The sequence below is a fragment of the Corvus moneduloides genome, chromosome 3 (genome assembly GCF_009650955.1).
Source record: "Corvus moneduloides isolate bCorMon1 chromosome 3, bCorMon1.pri, whole genome shotgun sequence".
Classification (NCBI taxonomy): Eukaryota; Metazoa; Chordata; class Aves; order Passeriformes; family Corvidae; genus Corvus; species Corvus moneduloides.
In genome coordinates this window covers 78,948,329-78,963,620 of record NC_045478.1, presented here as the reverse complement: position 1 = coordinate 78,963,620, position 15,292 = coordinate 78,948,329, and the positions used below count along the sequence as shown (strand labels likewise).

At 37.5% G+C, this 15,292-nt stretch overlaps 1 protein-coding gene across 1 annotated transcript in view; it reads right to left on the bottom strand.

Moving 5' to 3' along the window:
* GALNT2 (polypeptide N-acetylgalactosaminyltransferase 2) overlaps positions 1–15,292 on the bottom strand; it is a 95,260-nt gene that overhangs the window by 12,458 nt on the left and 67,510 nt on the right. The window contains exons 8-11 of the mRNA XM_032102333.1: positions 9,673–9,760; positions 5,821–5,908; positions 5,176–5,279; positions 1,133–1,259 (exon numbers count right to left, since the gene is read on the bottom strand). Coding sequence (XP_031958224.1) covers positions 1,133–1,259; positions 5,176–5,279; positions 5,821–5,908; positions 9,673–9,760 — 407 coding nt within the window. The remainder of the gene's footprint in view (positions 1–1,132; positions 1,260–5,175; positions 5,280–5,820; positions 5,909–9,672; positions 9,761–15,292) is intronic.

The window sequence follows — 15,292 nt, the reverse complement described above, 5'->3', positions numbered from 1 at the left end:
AAAAATACTACTGTGTCTACTATAACTACTGAGAGAAACAGGACAGTGACTTTATTTTAGCAGACTATTAAATTCATTAAAGTCACCTTGGTGGCACAACCAGCATGGAAGGGAAGAACTACACCCTAAGGAGATTCCTCAGTCTAAAGTGAATCACAAGTCCAAAAATATCAGCAGCTTAGAAGATTCTTATGAATTTAAGTACATCTGCACTCTCTGTGTTGCTTCATGTTGAACAGAGTTTGGGCTCCACATCCCTTCAAGGGTAAATAAACAGTTTTATTTCCAGCTCTTAACCCACAGAACCATAGCCGAGACTTGTACTTCTTCAGCCCCCTGAGCATCAAGTCCAATTCTCTAAACCAAAATCACAGTGATTCTTCAACTGCAGCTGATACAGCCTTGATCAAAACGCCCTTGGTACACTCACGCAATACTTTTATCCATATGAAGTAAAAACCGCTATGAACATGAATCAGCACTGCTGTTTCCACTTTATAGAAGAGAAACTGAGGAGACAGCTCAGTATTTCAGCTACTGCTATGCATGGGTATCACCAGCAAAATTAACAGGCATACTAATCTAAGCCTTTAAAACTGCAGTTTCTTAGGTCTGTAGAAAATGCATTTTTAAACATAGCACAGGAAAAGCAAATATGAGAGAGAACTAAGTTGCCAAGAGACTGGCACAAATACTGAAATCAGTCTCCATAATCATTTGCCTCTCACATGCTGATCACATGCTAACAAAAAGCAAGCAAAGCATATTCATAACTTAGTGTATTCTGGCTCTTAGTGAACAATGAAACTGTCTATAAAATGAAGTTCTATGACACAGTTCTGAAAATAAAGACTTCTTTAAAATCAAATAAACACAATATTGATGAAATACCAAGCTAAGCATTTCCTTATTTTCCAGATTCTCAGTCTGTGTCCACCAGAAGTTTCCCTCTTTCAGATCAGGTTCTTCTCTCAACCTACATAGCTGACTCAGTCATTAGTTTCTTTTTAATTAATAGTTTACCATGACAAATAATACTGCAAATATTCCTAAAGATGAGATCCCTTAAATGAAGTTACTGCCACCTGCTGATCATCTGAGGAAATCCAAACCATGGCTATTTAGCAGTTACCTTGCAAAGACAGTACCACTCCCACCGGGAAACGTGTAAGGATGCTGCTTGCGGAATACATGACCCACTCTGCTGCAAGGGATGATTTCTAGACTCCCACCACATTGCCAAACTCTGAATGAGATCTCTGAAATAAAAATAGGAATGAAAGACCAATATCATAAAATACTGTTATTTTGTATTCTATTCAGAGAGAAGGCTTTTAGTGATTGTTGCTGAGAAGATCAGCAAGACAGTTTTTGATAAATTCTAGGATAAACAAAGGCATATATCTCAGCATTTATGATTCTGCAAGCTCAGCAGAAATAAACATACTATCTTGTAAGCAAAATGTGTATCTTCTCGTATCTGAAGTTACCAGCATTGCCCAAATCCATAAACCCTGCTGCCATTTGCCAGTGAGTTAGGTGTATGTGCTTTATCTGAAGAGTAAACAATAGTACATACATTTAATAAATAATGATCTAGTTTATAATAAAATTTTTCAGCTGAAGATGGAATAACAGTGAAATCAAGGCAAACTAAAATAATCAACAGATTCAAGCTGCTAACTTACTATAGCAGATAAAAAAACCACTCCCAAACATTGGAAGGAGTTATATCAAGTCAATGTTGACTTGAGGATAGACCAAATAAAAACTTAACTTTTGTAAATTGAAGGTTATGGACAGTACACTTTTAAGCTAATCTAATGATCTGAGCCAGCTAGTGATGACAAGAAGGTCTAGAAATATTGATGCTTTTCTCAGTTTTGACCTCTGATAGCAGAAGTCACCTAGTGCTGAGAGAGAACTTTTCCACATTAATTCCACGTAAGTGCAGTAAGAAGGGTGCTTCCAGCAGCACTGTTTCAATTTTGATGATTCCCCCTTTAGTCCAGCAGCTCATACCAGACAGCCTTCAAGCCTCCTCAAAACCATTCAGCATCTTTTCACAGGTTTACAAAAAAAAAAAAAAAAGGCATCTCTAAATTAAAGTCAGTGTCTCTGTTTTATGACAAACTACGTGACATGCCTTCTTCCCTCAGAAGCTCTCCTCCACATGCACAAAAGAAGTCATAATAGCAGAATTACTTTAAAACTAAATTTGAAAAAACCAAAACAAACATAAAACCCAACAACTACAGGTTAGAGAACACATCATCTTAATTGCATGTCCAGGGAAATGTAAAAAATTTTTAAAAGTAAATAAAAAGATGTGATTTCATCTGTTGGCAGTGCAAGTTAACTGCCTTTCTTCTTGATGGCCATATCCATGAATCCTGTACAGTCAACATAGTCCAAGCTATAGATAGATCATACTTCCAAAACATGAAAGACAATATTGTCTTTGACAGTAACTTATCCAGTTGCATTTACATGGGACAACAGGCAAAAATAATTTTTAATTTTTGTACACCTTCCAGCACCTTAGATCATGAAGAATCTCAAAAGAAGTGAACATTATGTAAAATGGCTCAGTGGGAAAGAGAGCAAAGGACTAGAATATAGGCAGAAGCAAACTAATTCTTATTTGTACCAACATGGCTTCTAAAGCCTGCACAGAAGAAGAAAAAAGAATTTACAGCAACTAAAACTCAAAACAACCCCACAAATTGCCTTAAAACAACCATTTTGTTATACTCAAACAGTAGGAAAAGAAATTTTACTACTGGAGCAAGGTCAATGGACATAGTTTTTAAATGAAAATGCATTAGTAGCATGTCAAAAATTCTTTATGAGATCAAGTTACTCCTCTGTGACAGATTCGTTCTTTTTATTAGAGTGTGTCATCAATATAGAAGACAAGGAATGTCTTACTCGTTCCCTGATTTTAGAAAAATTAGTAAGAAAAGCCTAGATTTTCAAATTAGACCCAAACCTTCTCATGGTCCACCCAGTTTTCTGGTGTACTCCGATTCTCCTAAGCTTATCAAAAAGCATCATAAACATACTGAGAACTGGAGTTGCTGAGTTGGAGACAAGACTGAACTAACCTTGATCTGCTTTTTGTACAGCAGACACGTGTTACCAGTTACATTTAGCAACAGTCTGAGAGTGTACCTATCTTCATGGTAATCTGGGCAGTTTAGAGAAAATACTGCAGGCTCATCTTGAAATTTTCCAAATTGATACTGACATGTGAACAAAACCTCATATAACAGCTGCTCTGTACATGCTTGAAGGAAAAATGCTAGCTTTTATAAATGAATATGATGTGCAGAATTATTTTGCTAGTCCATTTAGCAGGTTATTTGCATGTAACTCCAAGCGACTGATCTAGAGCTATGCTTGAGAGTAAAGAGGCCTGACAAGTGTGCACATTGAATTTTAAACTGCACATCACAGATTTCCAGTTATCTGGTGCATGCGTCATTTATTGCCAATTAAATCATATGCCATGTGATTTTTACTCATCTTCAATTAGTCTGACAGCTAGGAAGAAATCATTAGCTGCCTTCTGCCTGCTTTTCAGGCACCCCTAAGTCTCCATCTTCTTTCCATGGAGGGGAAGGAACTGAATGCAGCAGGAGCAACATAAACATCTCTTGGCATCCTCGAGAGAGGAGCTATTGCTCGTGCCCTTTCCTGCTATCAAGGCCTCAACTATCGAAGCACAAAAGTAGTTGCTAAGTGTTCAGAAAAAACTCAGTTGCTAAAGTACATGCTCGTAACTAATCAAATATTTCAGTGCTTGAGGGGTAAAAGTGGTTTTCAGAGTGAATAGGAGTATTGCTGCATCAAATTTATCCAATGGCTTTCCATGACATTTAAAAAAGGAAAAAATTATTATGTTTACATTAATACAATTTAGCACTATACAGACAAAAGAGCGAGACAACAGAAACATGGAATGTAATTGCTCAAAATATCTGAAGGGTTTCTTCAAGTACTGCATAGGATGGTCAGAGACAGGACTATAGGGATGCCACTTCCAACTTTTCAGTGCATTACAGTAGCATTAAACATTTGGTTACCATGTCTCTATACAGCAGACACTTCCTTGTAGGCCAAGCATATGCTTAATGCATATGCAGATTTCAGTAACTCAAAATACTCGTGGCTTTTTACAAGTTCAAGGTATTTCAGGATTTTGCAGCTAGCACGTGCAGTAGAGAAGCTTCTATCCTGAGAAGTGTTCCTAAAACACACTACTTGGAATGTCTGAGATGCATCTCTACCCCAAAAAACTAAACTAATGACAAACTGGAATTCTTGAGGAGCTGTAGAATTCTGTTCCTTTCAAATCTTTTTTGTTTTAACACAAGTAACACATACTGGTCTTACATGGAGAAAATCTTTGTATAATACTGTAATGCAAATAACTACAAAAACCTACTAAGGCCAGATTTAACCACCTGGTCAAAGAAGAAATGCCCAAAGCACAAGTTCTCTCAGTCCCTCCTCCCTCTTGCCTAAATTTCACTCACTTCAACATCTGAAAATGAGGACTTACAGAAAAAATGACTTCTTGACCCTCAGTATCTCATAGGGCTAAAGAAGGGGTATAAAAACTACAAAATTCACTAAGTTTAGAGGCCAAGCAACATACTACTGGCAAAGTTTAGGAACAGGTAATTCTTCAGTCAGATAAGTTAACTGATTTAAGGTTAACATTAAACTCCTTCTCTTGTATCCTACTTTTCATTATTAAATTAAGCAACATCTTAAAAACATGCCTTCAGCTGTCAGCATTTAAACATTACTATATTTAATTAATAACTTAGGATGATGCTTGACTTTCAAAAAAGATAGCATTTTTGAAACTAATTGCCTATCTACAGCCTGTAATGTTTTTACCAACTAACTTCCATTACAAAAAAAATTCACTGCTCAATGAGCTAATACTTTTATTCCCTCATATTTAGCATATCATTTTTAATTTGTTATAATTCTTTCATTGAAATAAACATTTTGGATTTTAGCAATAACATGTATGAAATTTTAACTCTGATTTTAACCCTCTTTGCACAAAATCAGGAAAACCATGATTCCTTGACAGTAAAGGAAGTGATGAAACCTGCTTTCTTTCAAGGCTGATCAGAAGGTAAATAATACACATACCTAGGTTTTCTCCACCCCAAACATCCATCATCATGTCATACTTCCCTAGTTCTTCAAAATAGGATTTGTCCATCACAAATAATCCACCAGCTATCATGGGTGTCCTAAACAAACAAGAAAAATTAAATTAAACAGAACCATGAACTTGGGGTAACTATTATTTGCACATCAAGATTAATACCTCCTTGAAAAACCTGGCAATGCTTTTGAAGGCAACTTATTTTGCATCTGTCACTTCAAATGCTGTTTCCACACACTTCTATGGCATACACAATGCCACGACCACCTTCTGAGGCAGCTTTCAAATCTCCATTTGGCTCATAAGCCCCTCATTTAAAGGGTGGCAATTTGTGCCAGCAACAAGACATTAAAACTGATGCTGTATTTTTAGCTATCAAAACAAGCTAACTTTAAACAAAGTGACATTTATTTTTTCTTAAGAGTAAATAATTTACTGGTGTGTTTTAAACTATTTTTAAATACCATTTATTTCTGAGAGTCTCAGAATGTTCCATATATATTAATGAAATTTCAATATTGATGTAAGCTATAGTAAAGATATTCTTTCAGACTCAGAGAAGATGATTTCTAACTTTGCTTAGCTGCAAACTACAATCTACTTGAGAAGTGGTGGTACAGACATACTTTATGGGAGCAACTGGATTTCCTTGTCGTGCTCTTCTTTGCTCTGGTGTCATGTAATCCCACTTGAATACAAGGTTCCAGTCAAAGCCTTCAAGAAGAAAAGTAGGCTGTTAAAATTACTGTGGTCATCATTCAATTTGTAGTAACATAATGTTCACTAAAAACACTGGGAACCGTAATTTAAATTAAAACTTAAACTTGTGCAAAATTCTGGGTAGAAAACAAACAAGTAGGAGTCCAGTTGAAAGGTAAAGAAGAAAGAGTAAATATCAAACACCAAATAACTTTGGATCTTGTCTTCATTTATTTCACAAAGCAGGAAACCCAAGTGGTACCCCTACATCAAATAGAAAATACCATATGATGATCTTCCAGCCATTACAAATGCTCCCAACAATCTTTACTGAGTAACTACATTTCTACTCTTTAGAAGTGATTGCATATTTCCATTTACACAGGCTTTATGCAGTATTCTTGGAGGTACTCTGACAGCAAGAGCTCTCTATCATGAAGGTCACAACAAGTTATGTAGGTTCCACTTATCTTCTTAACATCCATTTAACTTCTTACTTTCCCATTGTGTTTTTAAGTGCATCATTTTTAAAACCTGAGGATAGTGCTAGAGCACCAAAACCTTACTTTCCTTATGCATATACATGTAAGTGTGAACACACAAACAACTGATCTGGGCCTGCCATGAGTTAAGCACAGAAGCACAAAGATGACTAGAACAGACAAGATCAATAGGTTGCCTATAGCACCTTTCTACATATCAGCCATTAAATTACCTCTTTTAGGCAATGGTACAGAGCTGGTATAGGACAAACTTCATATAGGAAACACTTTCATAACAGTTTTTGTGCTGGGTTATGACCATAATCATGAACATTATTAAAAAACTGTACAAGGCCCATAGTCCTCTCCCAGGACACCTCACAACTCAGCCTTGTACACTCTGCCTGCTGCCAAACACATTTAGATCCTATGAGGTCATGTAATGAATGATTTCCAGACTTCTGGTGCACAGATGTCAATAGTTTTCATTCTCCAGTATAAAGATAAAGCAATTACTTTGTAGGGAAGTGGGAAAAAAAGCTAAAGTAAACAGACAACATTACAGCCCTACAAACTGCCTGTCTGCATCTGTAAAGGTGCATAGCAATGACTGATGTAGGAAGTTAGAAACTCCACAGTTTTCATTTTAACTCACGAGATACTTAGCACACACAATACAGAAATTACCCTGAACAGTCTTTACAGCACATATGCCAGCTTTCTCTCCATGTTTGAGTATTTCATGAAATGTTGCATTGTAAAAATGAAAGACTGCCTAACTACTCCAAAACTCCAAGTAGCAAAACTGTAAAATGGCTACAACCTACAGTACTGCTCCAGCATGAAGAGTAAAATGAGTTCCAATATTTCCATGCCGTTAAAAAGCCGCATTTCATCCTAGATAGCCAGCAAAATTACTTGCATCTGGGAGAAGTTGAACAACCCACTGCTCTCCAGCAGCAGCAATAGAGACAGTTACTGTGTCCTCCAGTGGACACAAGGGGTCTCTTTTGGAACACAGCACTCTCACAAACTGAACAAGTGTATAAAGTCTCTACACATTCAAAACTGGTTTTCTGTCTCCATTTTCACAGACTCTGGGAAAAATCTGCACTCAATGAGATAGTATCAGTAACTCTGTAAAAGGAGTATTTTTAAACACAGTGCATATCCAGTATGAAATTCTATCCAGTGTAAACTGCATCACAGGCATATTCTAAATTATTAGATCTCAGTTAACTACAGCTTGTTCCAGTAATTACAGAGTTTCTCGGGGTGGCATAAACACTTTCAGAAACTCCCCTCCCCCACCAAAAAAAACCCACAAAAAAACAACCCCCCAAAAACCCCTGTAATACGAAGTGCATGGATTTAGTTTTGGCCAGACTTGGGAATTATTTCAGATGTGTCCACTTAGAAAAAAGTGTGTACCACTTGGTAGGTTGCTTGTCTTGGGTGATTAAGTCCTTTCAAGACAGACCAGGCACAAATACTGTCCCAGCTGTTTCAACTCTCCATGCTTCAGCCACACAGACACCGTACCTAAAGTTGAAAGCATAGTTCGGTTTCCATGTTTAGACTTGGCCCCAGTGGAAATGTCCTGTGGTGCCAAATGCTGTAGAGCCTCTAACATGGCAATCTGTCTTTTGGGAACTGACAAGAAATATATTATTCATATTCCAACTGACCCTCAAATAGCTTGGCACACTGCTATGTGCAGAATTTCTATTAATGTTAAAAAGAGACAGTTTCTCACTCCTCAATCAGAAGTACATAGGCTTCACAAACCTTAAAAAAAAAATGAAAAATCCAATCTCTATTGTGCACAAAGGGAAAAAAATGAGTACTAAGCAGTAATAGATAAATGAATGAATTGGGAAACGTAGTTTCAAAGATAAAGCATGAAGAGCAGTAGCAAGTGAAACAATCTCTCAATCTTCTCCCACTTGGAAAGAATTTAGCATGAACCCAGCAGCAACCAATCTAAGGTTTCAAGGAAAGAATTCCTTCTCCTCTTGCAGACGACAATAAAAGCCACATAATGGTATAGAGGATTTTTGTAGTCGAGATTTAATGAATAGATCAAGTAAAGGCCTTAAGGTTTAATAATGCTGGCACACACAATAGCACAGAACTATACATTAACATACTGTGAATATATGCACCGTAGGCATCATTTCAAAATATTAGTTAAAAGGATATAGAACCTCTCGCCTCCAGATCACTGATGAACTTGTAGCATATGCAACATTATGCAAATACTGCTTTTATTTTAGTTTACTGGAACAATCTAGGTGACCAGTTAAAGACTAGAACCTAAAAGAATAGACTTGAAACTGTTTTTTCCTTCCTCACTCAAGAAAGTCCACTCAGAAAAAGATGGGACACTGTGAGAACAGCACTATCATTTTTATACTGTGGCTCATCTTACACCTTTATGCAGACAGGTCAGTTTCCAGGGTTGTGGGAACAATTACTTACAAACAATAATAAAAAAAGGGGATAAGTGGGTAGAGAATAGCTATTTTAAATACTAGATTCTTGTTAGCAGTGAAAGAAGTTTTAAAAATCTGTAATAAGTAAGGAGTTTAGCATGCAGTTGCCCTCTCTCTTTGAAAAAGGAGATGAGAAGAATTTTTTTTATTTATTCTTATTTAGGGCTTCAAAAGTAATTTTGATATTTGCTGTCAATGCTTTACACTACCTAGACATATTGAAACTAGTATTTCTCAATTTAACAGTGGATTTTTTTAATGGCAGAAGTATAAACACTACAAATTTTCGTGGTCACGTGTGACTGTTTTCACAATTACAGATCATGGCTGACAAACATTTATTTTTAAAACACATTCCAAAGTCTTCTGCTTATTCAGAAGAGTTAAATTTTTTAAGCAAACCAGCATCTTGAAAAAAACCTCATAGACACTGCATTGTTGATGGGCTTCTAAACTAGTGAGCAATTAAAGCCTGTGTTATCTAAAAAGAGAACCATAAACTCTGGCTATTAGCTTTTTCTGACACATTTACACAACCCTACAAACCTTGGAGCAAGTCCTGCATATTGGTAAAAGGCAGCATAAACTTATAAGAATTAGTATAATAAAGATGAATTTTAAAGCAGAGAATGATAAGGCCAATTAAAATCCAAGCCAAGAAGCAAGTGACCTACAGAACTTGAAACTAGATCTATGAAAGGGAAGAACAGTATGTTAATTGCCCATTCCACAAATGCAGTGATTATGAGCTTTGATTCTTGATGGGTTTTTTTAAAGTCTGTATTCCAGTACAGGTACATACCGCCTTTTAAATCAGCTGACGCCCCCACGTACTGGAAGTTGTCCATATTAATTACATCAATAATAGGAGACACAACTCTGGTCTTGTCCTAAAATAAATGTTAGAAAGTGATATTGAAATAATGAAGTCAATATATAAAGATTCAGGCAGGATGTGATGTTGAACAGTCCAGCAGGATTTCATTAGCATGTCTCCCCAGCTCTCCCCCTACTTCCACTTATGGCTCTGAGGAGCTCAGCACTGCTTCAGAGAGCAGAAACCATAGGATATGACTGGAAACCCTCTTTCTATTCTAGGCTACTTCTATGCAGTAATGCCCCTCTTCCGACTTGCTCTTCAAGAAGGCAGCAAACTTGTGGTTCTAAAGGCAGTCAAGCAAACAGCCCTTCCATTCTTGCTTTTAAAACCAATGCAAAGAAAAGCATCCAGGCAATACATATTTTCCACAGCAAGTCTCCAGCCATGCAGTGTACTAGTGTCCTACTATTTCAACCTTTAAGGGACACTTAGGCCTTTCGGCAGTCAGAAAAGTCTTAGGTTAATGCCAATCCATTTCACACTAGAAGAATCATACTTCAATAACAGATACTCAGATAGGAAAGAGAACCTAAAAAGCACCTCAGACTCATGAATGCTATTAATCTCCAGCAGCCAAGATTCCAGCAGTACAGATAACCACACTCCTCTGTCCAACCACGGTCCTGTATACTATTCTGAGCAATGTTAATTATTTTAGCTGATGTTTTTGCCAAAACAGTTTAAGAACAAAAATCTTTCCAACAACTCCACATGCATCACCCAGTAGAATCACAAGACCTCAGTATTCTAAAAAAAACCTCATCTAATGTTAGAAATGCAGCATCATGGTTAAGCGAGTTTGTCTCCATGACGTATTGCTTGAATTCAAAATAAAAGTTTTGAGCTGCACAATTTAACACCATTCAGGGAACAAATAACTTCAGAACAGCATATCACCAAAGCTGTGAATATTAAAATGTTTTGAACAAACAGGAGATATTTTGGTAACTCCTGTTACAGAAAAACTCTTCTTATGGTTACAAAAATACAACCTAAACATCTCCATTTTAAGAATTTATTTTACAAGTAGGTCTTGACACACCACCACATGTATTCTAAACAATGGTTCAAGCAATGTATCCGCCTTGCTAATCAGTATTATACAGAACAGATTGGAACCAAATTAGTAAGAGAATAGCTTGAGCTCATAAGAAGAGACTTAAAAGCAACTCTTAGTCAAATGCTTTGCTTGGCCCATTTTCTTTTATTGAACCTTAACTATTCAATCTGTGCTGATTTTTAGTAAGCCCTAATTACATACAGGACATTTACTAGGTCATTCTGGCTGAGTGAACAAAAGGTCACAGACTTCTGTATCATCCAAGAGAATTCAAGCTGAAGACACCTTTCTTTTTACATTCCCTTTACTTCCACTGCAGCTATGCCACCCAGGCCAAGAATCTGCTTTTATGAGAGATGTAATTTAACATCTAATGTGGCCTGCTACTAAGAATTCATTAGTTTAGTCTAAAGCAAACTAGAAACAAACAAAAAAAGACCAACCTGTCATATTCCCCCATTGATCACATCTTTAGCTCCTGTTTCTGCTAGTGGTGGCCTCAAGCCCCTGTTTGCAATGCCAAGCAAGGCACAGTTTTGCTAACTGCAAGGCAGTTACAATTTACTGCACCTTCACTGCAAAGTCCTCTCTGAGTGTGTGTGTGTGTGTGTGTGTGTCCACACCTTCCTACATCATTGAAATGCTTTAGATGTACCCATGCCCTTATATTAGGCATTCTATATATAGTGCTAGAATTAGGAAACTCCCTTAAATAAAGGCTGATGAGACAGAAGATATCCAGCCTGTCCAGTTATTCACAGTACACCTATGAGCATAAAATAGAAAAATGAAAACACCCTTCCTTTCTTTCTTGTTTATTCCTTAGGTGAAACTGAGATGGCTTATTCATCTATGCCCCTCTCTAAAAACATCTTCTGAGAAAGATTTGGTTTTTTCAAATGGTTCTACTTGACCAGGTTGAACCTGGTGGTAAAAGCTGCCCAAGTTATCAGGTGTCACATCAGGCACAGCTTCATTTAGGCTTCAGCTTACCTCCACCAAGCCACATAAGCAGGTAACACGTTGTCCCTACACATTTGGGATTTCCTCAGGCTTTTACTGTTGGCCTGATTATTTCTATCAATATCAGTGTGGCACCACACTAACACCACTTTCTACATTTAACTCCCAGTTGTTTCTCTGACAGCCAAATACCCAGGCCATGTGCATTCAGTCTGATGTATAACCCTCACACTGCTGACTTGGAAATATGCTGTTCCTTCTGTGACTTGAAATTACAGGATTTGCTCAGCAGCAAAGCAAAAAAAAAAGATATGTACATTCTTAAGGTGATGATTTGTGGAGCATTAGAAAGTTGTTAATGCAGAGACTGCTGAAAAAGAGCTTGTGGGTCTCCAAATTACAGAGTTCACTCATTTAAAAGACTAAAAAGCAGCTGCTCCCTTTAATCACACCATAGATAAATAATACCTTGCTTTAGGATAATTTAACATAGAAAAATCTTTTGCCTTCTAATGGCAGGCACAACTGGAAAACCATGTACTTCTTGGTGAAGATAATGAAAAGAAATAGTCTGTGAATACTGCAAGTCTCTAGCACCTGGAAATGTGTAGCAAACTATTTCATCTTGACAATTTATAAGGAAGTTATGAATGCTCTAGAGAGTTAGACTTAATATATTGTTCTCATAAACCATGAGAAATTATCCTCAAAATTCTGCATGTATTGCTTCCTCCTTCTAAAAATCTCAAGACACTTCAAAGATTAAGCTTTATAACACTCTTAAGAGGAAATATAAATATTTTCCATTTAGCATTGTGTCAGTTAAAAGTTGACTCACTTAAAGTCACAAAAATCTGAGACAGACATGAAAAAGCCAACCACATCTCACTTCTTAACCTTGGTTATTTCTTCCTTTTAAGATCATCTTTGTTTAAAAATATCTTCCTAAATGTGATAGAGGATTTACTGCTAGGCTATGAAAACAGATTAGTTCAGTTCTGCATCAGAATCTTTCAATTTATTTTTCTCATACAATTGCTGAATTGTAAGAATAGAACGTCAAAGTGTTTAGAAATTTGAAATGGAAAAAGCCAAATAGACAAGTGCCCATGAAATCACTAGTAGTTATAGATGTTTTCAGGATTGTGTATACTTACTACTATTTTTGAGGAATCAAAGGGTTAACCTCCACTGTCTCCTCATTTAATCACACACACACACAAAAAATCTAGAGGGCATAAAAGGTAGCCTTAGCAATCAAGCAGAAAACCACTCTCCAGGAAGGAGCAAAGATACCAGCTCCAGGTTACACCAGTATCTGTAGGCATTCTGAACTTTAAAGCAAGTCACCCTGTGTGTATGTTGCTTCTGCTTTAAGCCTTTGCTCAAATTGCTGTAGAAAAATCCCTAGCAGAGTCAGACCCCTCTAGAAACACTAGGCAAGCATGGCTCGTGAAAAAAGGAAGATATTCTAACCAGGAAACCATCTTATAGAAGAAAACTGTGGGATGGATCATGCTTCAATTGAGGAGGAAAGCTTGGTATCTCAGATGTCAGAGGCACAGCTTTCTAAAGTGGTTATAGCACATCAGATAGAGTACTGCAGAACTGACTCTATTCAGACTGCTCCTCAGAAGCTGTAAATTCCTATATTGTAACACACACAACTAATCTCCCAAAACTCCAACAGAAATAAATGCCAAGTGGGCAATTCTGGAACAGAAAGAAAAAAAGAAAAACAAAAGACACTTTCCACCAGATATATAATACAGGCAGCTGCATATCAGAAAACATGGTATTAATTAACAGTAGCCCTGACCTGAAAAAAGTTACCTGTGAGGCCAGAGCAGAAAAGAGTTCACATCTATTCAGCTTCTTGTCACTGAGACTATCAAAAAATGCTGCCAATTAACATCAACTAACATACTGTCTGCCCTGTGAGCAGAACAAATCCATTTAAAATAACAAAGAACTATCACATGCTATGCGTAAACACTAACCATGCCTTAATTATTTGAATAACCAGAAAGCTGCTTTTTCAATCCCCATACCTGTTGGCTGGAAAGCTTTGCAGATGAAAGTCAACTGGAACTCTATATTCATTATTTAACACTACAGCAATCTTTTAAGAATGGAAAAATACATTCATACAGCTGAAAACTATTCAGTGGCACATAATTAGTGTGTATTATGGTGACAATTGGAAGGAGTGAGTTTTGAAGGATCTAATAATTCACATGCTACTAAAAATAACTGCTACAAAAAGCAAAATACGCGCCAGCTTCTCCAACCAAATACACCCCATGCAATGCTGGATCTTCACAAATTGCCAGCAATTTAATAAGAGGCTTTACATTCTGTTATGATGGAAAGGTAACACTTTTTCAAATTCCATATCAGTTTCAGCAAGATAAATGAGTATGAGCCCTGCAAAAAGTCATACACAAGAGAAACGGGAAAATGACTAAGTAACTGTCTTACCAAATGCAGGGTTTTGCTGACCAAAACCACCACCTCTCTTCTGATTTCTTGAATAAATAGATGCTTCAAACGCAAAAGGTCTGAAAACGGTTCCCATATCCTAGAATTCGTTACTGCTTTAGCAGCAAGCATTCTCTATCCACTTCTTTCTGAGATATATTTAATGCCTTCAAGTTTATTTCCCTAGTTAATAATTACAGAAAAATTCCCCCAACCCTTCTGAGGCTGCAACACTTTAGGTGGGTACAAAAATAGGAGGAAGTGCTATGTTACTCACGCTCACAGGCTTTGTAGGCTCTAGGTACTTTAATAGTATCCAGGTTTAGTTATTTCTACTCTAAAACAGGATTTCAGCTGATGTGTCTTGGGCAACTTGCAGTACTTCTGAAATACCCAGTAAATATAACAGGCTGTGGCCAATTGTATGAGGTTCAACAAGGCAAAGTGCCAGGTTCTGCACTTGGGTCACAATTTCATGCGATGCTACAGGTTCGGGGATGCTGACTGCCAGCAGCTAAACATGACCCAGTGTGCACCCAGGTCAGTGGCATCCTGGCCTGGATCAGCAATAGTACGGCCAGCAGGACCAGAGCAATGATCATCCCTTTGTATTTGGCACTGCCGAGGCCACATCTCAAATCCTGTGTCCAGTTCTGGGCCCTTCAGTCCAAAAAAGACATTAAGGTGCTGGGGTGTGTCCAGAGAAGGGTAACAGAGATGGTGAAGGGTCTGGAACACAAGCCTTTTGAGGAGGAGCTGAGGGTGTTTAGCCAGGAGAAAGGAGGCTCAGAGGAGAGCATACAACTGTACAACTACCTCACAGGAGGTTGTAACAAGGTGGGGAATCAGCCTCTTCCTACAAGAAACAAGCATAGGAAAGAGGAAATAGCCTCAAGTTACAGGGAGGTTTGGAATACGCATTAGGAAAAATTTCTTCACTGAAAGAGTGGTCAAACATTGGAACAGACTGCCCAGAGAAGTGGGGGAGTGACCATCCCTGGAGGTATTTAAGGGGTGTGTAGATGTGGCACTTCAGGG